The sequence below is a fragment of the Trifolium pratense genome, linkage group LG6, assembly GCF_020283565.1.
Source record: "Trifolium pratense cultivar HEN17-A07 linkage group LG6, ARS_RC_1.1, whole genome shotgun sequence".
NCBI classification, from domain to species: domain Eukaryota; kingdom Viridiplantae; phylum Streptophyta; class Magnoliopsida; order Fabales; family Fabaceae; genus Trifolium; species Trifolium pratense.
In genome coordinates, this window is record NC_060064.1 from 18,843,828 (window position 1) to 18,855,769 (window position 11,942).

Below are 11,942 nucleotides of genomic sequence, written 5' to 3' on the forward strand. Positions count from 1 at the left end.
CTGATCAAGTACACTCTAAAACTGCCTACATAACTGCAGGATACTAGGTAACAACCTCATGATAAATAATGCTTACAATGCTGAGGCAGTTTAGACAATAGAAACATCGATCCACGGCAGAAATTACACATCAGCCAAAGTACAAACCCAAATATGAGGGTTCTTTTCCTTGGTCCATGAAGCCAAGAAACACAAAAGCCATTCTTTCTTTTTTTTCCCTTTCATTAGTTGGACCATACATGAACAAGACCATGTCTATTACCAGTATATATCTCGTTCCGGTCTTCATCATAAAAGAGAGCAGTTATGTCCTCCAAAGCCTCTGCAACCGAGCTCTTAATTTGAGCCGAATCAATTTTTTTGCAGCTGCAAGTATTACTGCAATCGTCCACCTTGGCGATGCAATTTGCAGCATTAATTTTTGCCACACATTTCCCCGTCAAGATGTTGCTCACATTGATGGAACCGGCTGTGTCAAGATGAAAATTACTGAGATGTTAAATCAATGTAACAAATTAAAAGATATTCATGATTACTCTATTCAAAAATCAAAGAATGACTAATCTTAGAGACAATCACCATTGGCTTCCATCCATTGATCTTCAGCGTCAGCCTTGCAGTAAGAGATAATCAGGTCCTGATCACTTGTTATGTATATGTTGTTTGTGTTACAGTCTGGATGCCATAACAGGTGATCCTCGAATGACGTAACAAGTTCCCCGCGGAAGTTCCATACAGATACTGTTCGGTTTCTGAAAGTAAGGAATAATTGATTCTCGTACAGAAAGATAAATGCTGATGGAGTCATGAACTCGGTCCTACTTACCTCCATCAGCTCAAAACTTCGTACCTATAATAAAATTACATTAGCAATTTAATAGTTATAAATTAATTAAATATTGACTATAAGAATCCCCTAAATTGGAGGGGGAAAATAAGGCATGGAGTGAGATGAAATATATTATACAGGGTTCCATTATATTCCATAACATTTTAGTAATCCAAACAATGAAACCCTATCTCATTCCTTTCACTTGTATTTCATCTCATTTCACCAATCTAAAATATAGCCTAAGATATTGGTTAATCATGAAATGAAAATTATCTATTGAAAAGTACACTAATATATTGCTATGTAAAACACTACATGATTTTCAACAAGAACTTCACATTATAGATCCCCTTAACCAATGCCCTTAGGGCCGTGATTAACTGGCAGAAGACATAAGCTCGTAGCTAAACCTATATAAATTGAATCAGCCATCAGCTGGCAGAAGACGTAAAAGAAGTTACACATATATAAAACTAAGGGGACACCTAATATGACCGGTGGTCCTCACTTTCTTACTGGTGATAGTCAGTTGAGTTGTTTATATATCCGGTTATCAGCATCATAAAATTAATGAAACTTAATTGCTTATGCACTTTATTGTTTTTAAGAATCTCTCTCTAACTTTCCTATGTGCTCAAGATATCGCATCAGCAGAAAGATATTAAAAAGAATTAATCACAAAGCTATGGTTTAAAATTACAGGGTGCTGAAGGTTTGGTCAAGAGAGCTAATTAACTTAACGGCGCACCCTTGACAGATCTGGTGATGGATATTTCTGAAGAGGAAAAGAAGGAACATTTAATGGTGACAAGTTTTTCTCCCCCAGCTAAGTTTTTAAAAGTAGACTCATAACAAAAAGGTGAATTAGACTTAATGGCTGAGATTTAAATTTCACCAGTTCATGGTGAAATATTCCTAACACAGACAAAGAAGCTGCTTAATGATTAAATTGGATTTATCAACCCATATGTCTAACCATGGTATAGAACTATCTTCTGCCAGCTGTTAAAAGATTTATTCGCTTTGTGGAAAAGACGAAAAAGTCATCACCAACCATGACTTGATATTTTAAAAGATTAAAAAATAGAAAATGACCTGCTATAAGCCTATAACTAGTTATGCAAAGGAGGCCCACGCTTAGACCACTTTAAAAAGGTCCTATATTAGAGGGACCTTAAAACAGATTTTCATAGAAAAGGTAAAGGTAAAATGAAGCCTTACATCAAGAATCTGAAGGTTCTCATTTTCCTGCTTGACTAGAAGCTTTTCATTGAATTGCTCTATGAAGTCCACTTTCTTATTCCGATGAAGAAGATGATTGAATGCTTTAAGAACTGTGCCATCCTCAATGGATATAATCTTGAGTGGAATATGACCAGTTGCTCTATTGAAGATTAATAACATGATGCCAGGACTATATCAAAAAACGAAGTAATGAATAAATAAATCAACATTTGTTTGAGAAGAGCTCATGTAACAAAAGAAGAAAGTAATTAGAACAACTAGAAGAAGATTTCAAACAGAATTGAAGTTAAGAGATTTTCTACTAATAAAATAAAAAACAGAGTAAATAAATCTTTGTATAAAGACCACGTGCTTTACACCAAATAGAAACCAAATCTTCTCAAAGATGAGAGCACTATGCTACAACCAAATGAACCCAAATGTAGCATGGATTACAAATTGCCACAAAAATACAGCTTTTTGGATCTATTAAAACAAATTAAGGTAGTTAACAAAAAACTGGTCCAATGACCTAAGATTCTCCAGAAATGCTAAACAAATAATTCCATTAAGAAATTACTTTCCACGAAGAAATTACTATAGAAGGATCCTATGTTATCACCAAACTTAACATATCAGGAGCGTTGTATTGTCCAATGCCCACAAACCTGTAGCAAGGCATCGGTATCAATTCTATTAAGCAATGCTGTCCAAACACAAGAATTATCCTTCAAGGCTTTGGGTTAGAAATATATTCATTTAGATGATAATAAACTCATTGAATGAGTTGGGAATTAAAAAATAAAAAATTGTATGGAGACAGCCTAGAAGGATAATGAGACCAAATCCTTTTATCTAAACAATATGACACGACAAATTCAAGAACATCAACCTTGTTACCAACTTAGAGGATTCCATATCATTTAAGTCAGAAATGGAAATACTATTGGGCTCAAATGGTTAATGAGCTCCCTCTGGGACAAATCATTCAAGAGAACCCGAGTTCGATTCTGGTGGAAACAATTCTTGACCAGACTTTACTTACCTCGCGGCCGAACTCTGGATTATCGGGGGGCCCTTCCCCTGAGAACCAGAGGGTTAATACCAAAAAACAAATGGAAATACTAAAAGAAGTTGAGTCTTGAACACTAATAGAGGATAGGAGAATTGAATAATAAAGATAGATGATAAAGTTAAGCAAAAGCCAAAATGAAAGAGGAAAATCCTCTAATGGTTCTTCAAAAGATAGCAAGAACCACTGCCTATCTTTAGGAAAGCAATGGTTTAGCAGTGTTGGGTTCCTGTATTAGCAGTGTTGCCAATTGCGGATGGTAGAAAATAGCGGCTTGTTCGAATCCTGCAATGCTACATAGTTACGGTGCCGCAATAGCCACTATTTGAAATTACATCATACTAAATAGCATATCACGGAACAATAGTGACTTGTCTTGTTCAAATTCTGTTTTACAATAATGTTATATCGCCGCTATAGTGTTGCTATTTGACCACACTATCTAAAGGAAATGTGGTTCCATAGAAAAATGACATAGCTAGTTACCTGCCAGAGCAATGTTCTTAAAGACCATATTTTCAACATCCAAACTCAATCCTTCTTCCTTCTACTTTTGAACATAATACTATATACCCAGATGAAAGCTAAAACAATCTTAAATACAGCATTACCCACATCATTTTGGTGCCATCATCATACTGCAAATGAGAGACTACCAGCCCTTCCGACTATCCGAGTCCATCATGGCTGCTCTAATGGACTTGCTTGCTAATTGCTATTGCTTTGGAGAACGTCCCGTCACAAAACCTGAGATAAAGGATCTCCTTTCCCCAGCAAATCTGCAATTATGAAATCAAGGTTTTGGCTCTCCGTTGAAAACTACAAAATGGCACCATACGATTAATCCTGGAAAGCAACTTCTCAATCTAATAGTAAACCACTCCTTCTAAAAGCTAATCCATCAAACCCCAACCCACTGAATCAGAGTTTCTCAAATTCTAATTAAGCACCAGACTTTTTTGACCTTTTTTTTTCTACTTTAACTCCTTATCTATATACATACTCCAAACCCCAAATAGCAGTAATTCCTCATCGTCAAATGGTCTTTCTTGGAAAGAAGCCTTTTCGAAAGTTATAATAGTCCACAAAATAGCCATTCCCACCCTTAGGCTCTGTTTGGCAAGCTGGCTTATAGCTTATAAGCTTGTTTGGTTATTTGAGCTGTGTTTGGTAAACAAATTTCTCTCACTAGTTAATAGCGTTTTTTGAGATGCTATTTCAAGTAGCATTTGAGCTTGCAGCTTTTCACGTTTCTCACAATGTTCTCCTCATTATTTTAATTTTATTACTTCTTTAACCTTTTGTAAAATAAAATAACTACCCGTTAATTCAAATAAAACTATTCCATCATGGTGATGGCTGCAATTCACTATAAAAATTCTAATCATGATAATAAGTTCAGAATTAATTCATATCCAGTTATTAATTTTTGAAAATATCGTGAATACAAAAAAGCCAAGAACATCAAATCAAGCATGTTTGACAAGTCCAACGTTCAAATTTGAGCCAAATTATTGGATTGAAACCCCATTTCGGTTCTGCACAATCAATAATCATCATTGTTTCATTCTTAAGTCAATAAGCACTACGTGTAGTTAGATCTACACCATAGAATGTTAGAAGCACCAACAACAATATGTAGCTGCACTCTTAAGTCAATAAGCTGTTTTTACAATTGGTGCCAGAGAAATCAACGAACAACTTTTACATTAAGTTACACAAACTGAACCAGTACAAAGGAAAGAGGTAGGAATGCCCAGCACAGGGCGGTGCAACACGGCGTGTCGCAGAGATTTTTGGACGGCGTGGTGCTTCTCACTTCTTAGATTCAAATTTTTTGTTAGAGTTGGGAAGGAAAGAAATAAGTGAAGAAGCGAGAGGATTGGATCAAAAACCATATTCATTTTTTTTTTTTTTCCTTAAATGACTTTTATACATTTAAAACTAAATATATTTAAATTTTAATAATATGTACTTTTATGCATTTTATATTTACAACAGCTAAATTTACCAAACACTTTAATTTCATTCGACTAGCTTTTCAACTATAAACTATCATCTAATTTATAGCATAATTTGACCAAACATAGCCTTAGCCTACTTCATCTAAGTCTTTTGTCTCCAACAGCTTTTCTTTTTCAACAAAACCTGCTCAAAATCATTTAACCTAAAAAACCTTTTGTCACATTCACTTGTTGGAAATCCATCAATGACCTACTCAGCCAGTACCTCAACTTCTTTGAAGTATTTCTTTTTCGATGTGATGTGTGTGGTGTGATGCAGAATATGGTAATGATTATGCTCATGACTTGAGAGAATTGATTTATCAAAATGGAGTTTTTGCAGATACCGAAACAGTGAAGCAGAAAGTCAATCTGGAAACAAGAAAGTACCTGATCTTGATCTCTTGAACGTGCTTATCTGAAATCGAGTATAGCAAAGTGTAGTTTTTAAGATCAAAGACCTTGTATATACTGTTATCATTGGATAGAAGCGGGTAAGGTAGAATAACCGGTGGAAAAACACACATTAGAAGTGGAATAGAAAGAGGAAGAGTGCCGGAAGTACCTATCTTGTGCAGAGTATGTTAGGACCTTTGCATTAACGTCATCAAATTCTACAAATCCAGGCCATTTTAAAGACTCGGACTGGAAAAGAGGAAAACCAGCATCCGGCTTGGCCCTCCTTATGTACCTAGGAACATAAAGAAATCAATACGTAAGTAACATACATTTTACACAATTAAAGGAAAAATTTGAATGCACAACCACGGAAAATGCACGCACTCAATCCTTGTAGATCTGCATTTCAAAGAACTGAAATTCTCAGTAGCATAAACAGACACGGTAATAAGTGAGTCATTGTTCTTGTTGTAGAAGAGACTGCGGATGACTTCGTCAGGGCAGACATTCAGAAAGCAAATCCTTTCATTTGTTTCTGCATGGAATTCGTTTATTAAAAACCGGAAACTTGCTAAACTTTTGATTACCAAAAAAACATGGAAACTCGTAACTTCTATAAAATTCACCAATGATTAAACGCGTGAGATTTCAACCATTTATGGACTGGTGAATCAAATCCAAAACAAAAGGACAATAATAAATTATAATCCATATAAAAAAACACAAAAGTAAAGACTTTGCATATAAATTTGATTTGACAATGACAATTCATGCATAAAAAATCAAAATCGTGGCTTTTATTTAAACACAGCAAAGACAATATATGGAGAATGGGAAATGAAATTCACATACTAAATATCAAAAGTTATGGTTTATATGCAAATGACCTCAACAGCATTGACACTTTTGATCAAAGATGAGTCTGGTGTCCAACACTACATGGCACAGACACATGACACTATATTCAATTAATTAATTTTCTCAAATCATTACTAGTGTTGTTAATGTGTTAGTGTCGTGTCCAGCGTTCGTGTCTATAGCAAATGACAATAACTCGTATACAGGTAGTGAGCAATGCCAATTCATAAAATAAAATAAAAATGGTTTCTCTACAAATGAAAGTGACTAATATGTGCGCAACGGACAATAACTAACCCAGATTCCCTACTAGAAAAACATGCAGTCAAGGGAACTCATGAAGATCAAACGGCTCGTATTCTAACTTCACCAAATCAGCTTGGTAGTATATTGACTTCACCAAATTGACTCTCTAATACATATAGCAATACGAACCGTTTGACCTTCATCTAACAATCGAGATCCACGCTACACAACTGCAGAGAATCCAAATCCAATAACGTTTTTTATCATACCTAACAAAATAAAATCAAAATTCATGACTTTTATACAAATATCACATTGACTAATAGTCTAATACATGGCAATAAGTTATAGCAAATCATACTAATAAAAATCAAAAGTCCTAGTTTTTCTACAAATATGAAGATTAATATCACAAGTAATAATCAATGGCTCTCTTAATCATGTGGTCAAGTTCACTGTCGGTGCGTATCGAAAAACATATGTTTGGAGATGTCCAACCCTTAATTGGAATCTCAGTTACTCTATACCTTGGTTTACTCATTCATACAAAAATATTAAAAAGACAAGATTTTTATACAAATATAACAAATACTAACACTAATTCATATATGGGTAGTGAAAATTCATCCATAAAAAAAATAAAATAACAGTGATGAATAAAAGTAAGTAACCTCTACTAAAAGCAGCACAGAGACCAGAATGAGCAAGAGCAAAGACAATATTCTTAGCAGCAACGATCTCAACAACCTTAGTCCTTTTCATCAAAAAGGGTAAGAAAGGTTTAGGAGAATATTGACATTTAGGGTCATGAGTGTCAAATTGATGAATCAAACGCATGTTCTGGAATCTATGTGGGGAAGTGTCAGCAACAAAAGAACGATGAGGTTTAGGAAAAAGCTCGCGGTTTTGAAGCTTGTTGATGATGTTCTTGTTGTTGATCTTGATTTTGGTCTTGTCACCATTGTTGGAACTTCCTCCTTTGGTTGCTACTATGCGCCGACAAGACCAAACTCCACGCCTCCTTTCATCCATTCTCATCTCATCACTTCCACCAAATTTTTCATGTCTTTCTTCTCTCTTTCTTGCAAATTGCAATTTTTATTTTATTTTTTTTATATTTTATATATTTCAACTCTTCATAAAAATATATCTTACCAAAACAAAAAAACTTTTCATAAAAATATATATATAGAATGAATTTAATTTATATGCACCGTCAGTACAAAGTTATTTTGCACATTCGTCCAATAATATAACGACACATCATGTATGGTAATTAAAAACACATGATGTGTCACATTCATTAAGTGATGTGGCAACGTGTCATTGGATGTATGTGTAAAAAACTTTTACACCGACGGTGCACAACAATTAAACTCATATAGAATATCTTTTCATTGAGTCAAAAATAAAATAGAATATTCTTTCCTTTTTAATTTTTTGGTACCATCTTTCCCTTTCTCTCTCATGATAATATGAAGTTCGGGATGGTTTGAGAGGTAGTAAAATTTTGTAAAAATATTAAAGTTAAATAAAAATTTTGTAAAAATATTAAAGTTAAATAAATTTTGGCTTTGGTCCGTAAATACATTTTAGGTTTTACAATGGTCACTTAAAAAAAAAAGTTCGGATTGGTCCCTTAATCTACATCTGTTTCTCACATTAGTCATTTCCGTCAACTTTTTTTACAAAAAACGTTAGTTTTAGTTGACTAAATTGTGGATGTCATTAAGTGTAAGTGGTCCACGAAAAACCTTATTAATTTTTAAAAGTTTAACCATTGAATTTTTTTGTTATATTTAGAGTTAAAGTTTAACGGAAAGGATCAATATGGCAAACATATATGTCTTTAAGAGACCAACCCGAACCTTTTTTTTTTTTTTCTTTAAGGAACCATTGTGAAACCTAAAATGTCTTTAAGGATTAATAGACTAATTAAACCATAAATTTTGGGTCTTTAAAAATATAAAGAATTTTAATCATAGCCGTATTTATAATATTATTATGAATGAAATGAGATAAGCAAAGAGAGGATAGAGAGTGACTCTCATGAATGAACATCGTTTTCTCGCTACTAGAACATCGACCCATGCGGTGCACGGGTCTGATTAGCTGTAAGATATATAATGATTAAATAAGATAAGATAATTACAATAATGTAAGGTATATGAAAAAAGTTGAGTAACATTAAACGATAGTTCAACAATAATTTTGGATAAATATTCATACAAAGAAAATTATGTTATATTACGGAAGACTTCTTTATACACCACATTCGAAGTCTTAGTCGTATCTTCACTGTCGTCGTCGATGATCAATATTTTTAATCATTTTCTAGAAGTAACTCTTGAAATTCCAAGATACAACTGACTATGTGAAAACACTGACGACGGAAGATATATCCCAACATGCTTTAAAGATTGTCTCTGACTCTTATTAATAGTTCTCAAAAGAAATCATTATAGAAAATTGTCTCCGTTGAAATTTAAAAGGAATTCTCACGTCAGATGGTCTGAGAGAAAATCTAGGTATGAAAACCTGATCACCAATATTACATCCTGAAATAATTTTTCCTTCAACAGCACGGTTTCCCAATCTCGTAATAATAAGTCTTGTTCCATTGCATAATCCTAATTTTTTATTCAAATTCCTTAATAGCATAACTGGAACTCCAACTTTAAGTCTCAACTTGTGATTTGGCAGTCCCGACGTAGAAGTCGTGTTCAAAAATTCAGGAGTATGAACATCATTCACTTTTTGACCGTCTACATTTTGTGTGAGCGGAGTATCATAACTCAAATATGTTTTTTCTTCACCAGGAATTAAATCCAACATATAATCGTTTATTGCGTCGACTATTGAATTTTTAGGAGCTAGTATAGCTCTATTTTTGAAATACGTTATATCGTTCATGTTTTGTAAAAGTTGAGGATATGTGCTTTCAACGATAGCAGCAAGAGGATCACCTGAATTTGGAATCAATAAATCTGATGGAATGTCAAATTCTAAATCATCGTCGTTGTCATCTTCAATCTCTCCATCCCCAACACCCAAAACCCATTTAGAAAACAATCCTCTTTGATCCGGAAAGGTTAGGATATATACATTGTTAGCAAAAGAAACAAATGTGAATCAGTGATTTTTTTCGTAATTAATAATATAGTCACGTTGATATATACCTGGGGTCAACTACTATTTGCATAAATATCACCTTGATATATATTTGCAGTAATACGATCAACCATACTCCTCAACATGAACAAACTTTTAAGTTCATAAAGACATAAAAAAAAGTAATTTTTTCTTAACTTGTTTAGTTAAAAAAAAGAAGAAACTTTTGAGTCCAATGATTTTTTTCTTTTAAAGCATACCAGCCATGCGTTAAATAAATATTATTGTTAATTTTTTCGACTAATACTTCAAATTGATTCGCGAACGGATCTACCAAAGTTGCGAAACGATAAATTTCGTGTCAAAAATCAGCATAAAACATCTTCGGAATCATCGTTGCACCCAATAAAATCAATGAACAATAGAAATGTTAGGAAAAAAGAAATTTTAGTTTTTTCCATTTAACAATGTTCTATGAAATGATGAATACTGCATATTATTTATTTCTTTTTAAGTATCAATCTAAATCTAAATATAATAGAAATCATTCACTACATGCAAAATTGTGTCGTATGTGAAAATCCTAATATCAATACTCGGTATCATAATTTTAATAGAAATAACATATAAAATAAAATTAAATATAAATAATTGAAAATTTTGGTGTAAAAAACAATCTATTAAAATTTTTGGAACTATACTAACTTCGGTTACGCAAAACTCAACGCAGTAGGTCCGATATCTAATTTGCAATTCATTAACCAACTTCTCCCGATCAGATAAAGGATAGGGATTCAAATGACCTATTTAAATATATATATATATATGGGGAGGGATCAAATTACACCGGTGTAACATTTGAGTAATGTTACACCGCTCAATAACGCTTTAACGAATACAAATTTTACAAAATCCACCGTTTGATTGAAAGTTTATATCATATAGATCATCTATGTTAGAATTTATAAAATTCTAAAATCGTTTGATATGTTATTGAGATCGATTAAGATGAACGGTATTTAATAAAAACGCATAAACCATTAATCTTGATTGGTCTCAATAACATACCAAACGATTTTAGATTTTTGTAAAAATTAATATGGATAATCTATACGATATAAGCTTTCAATCCAACGGTGGATTTTGTAAAATTTGTATTCGTTAAAGCGTTATTGAGCGGTGTAACATTACTCAAATGTTACACCGGTGTAATTTGATCCCTCCCATATATATATATATAAGAATAAAGTTAGCATAAAGTTTTAAAACAATATCGATTTCAGAAATAAAGATAATAAATCACAAAACAGAATGAAAGTTTATACACACCTCGGAGTAAATTAAGTCGAATTGTGGTGAAGTTGTTAACATGAGACATTGAAATGTGAAAGATGTTTTTTTCTTAATAGATTTCAATATTGTTGAAGGTGTTATAGTATGAGAATATATATATATATATATATATATATATAAAACTTTTCAAATCACGCGTGATAATAACTTTCTAAATCTCACATGATAATTATTCTCTAAATTTATGATCCGGTAGAAAAAAAATCATTGATCAGGAAAGACATAAAAATATTTCGTGATGAATAATATAGTCAACAATAATTTTGATATGATATACTTTTAAAATTGATGATGCTTATCAATTATTGCACATAATTTTAATTATAATTGGTATACTTGCCATAGTGGTTGGAAATATTGCCTTGCACTAAAGGGTTGCGGGTTCGAATCCTAGTTAAGACAAAATTGTATTATTTTTTAATAAAAATTGCAAGATAAAATAGAGGGAAAACATGAAAAACAAATTAGGGTTTAGGATTTGCTTGTGTATACAAGCTTATTATATAAAAGATTAGAAAACACCATTCAAATGGAAAATTGTTCATGACCAAGGTGAGACAAACATGTGAGGAGAGAGAGGTCGAAGCACCATGGTCCGTAGTGAGACGAAGGAATTAGAAAGCAAGGCAATCGGGAGTGTATCAGCAAGGCAACAACGAGGGATCAAACACGGTATCTTTAGAGACAGGTTATGAGGGTTGATGGTTGACGACTAGATTAACAAGCAGCATGACAATTACGAAGTAGAATCTTTTTACTTCACTAATTTCTTGGAGGAATTGCACTAGGATAATCTTTGTAGTGAATTTAAAAATATTGGTTGTGTAGTAGATTTGTTTGTGGC

The 11,942-nt window shown here is 32.9% G+C and overlaps 1 protein-coding gene and 1 pseudogene across 1 annotated transcript; both read right to left on the minus strand.

Moving 5' to 3' along the window:
• Nucleotides 1-201: 201 nt before the first annotated feature.
• Nucleotides 202-7,795, minus strand: LOC123889701. The gene is made up of 7 exons (XM_045939161.1): nucleotides 7,306-7,795; nucleotides 5,915-6,065; nucleotides 5,697-5,822; nucleotides 5,522-5,602; nucleotides 2,054-2,246; nucleotides 580-850; nucleotides 202-469 (listed from the first exon to the last, which is right to left on the minus strand). The coding sequence occupies exons 1-7, from the start codon at nucleotides 7,670-7,672 to the stop codon at nucleotides 225-227; spliced, it is 1,434 nt and encodes a 477-aa protein (XP_045795117.1). The 5' UTR covers nucleotides 7,673-7,795; the 3' UTR covers nucleotides 202-224.
• Nucleotides 7,796-8,871: 1,076 nt separating this feature from the next.
• On the minus strand, nucleotides 8,872-10,012 carry LOC123891865 (annotated as a pseudogene).
• Nucleotides 10,013-11,942: the final 1,930 nt, after the last annotated feature.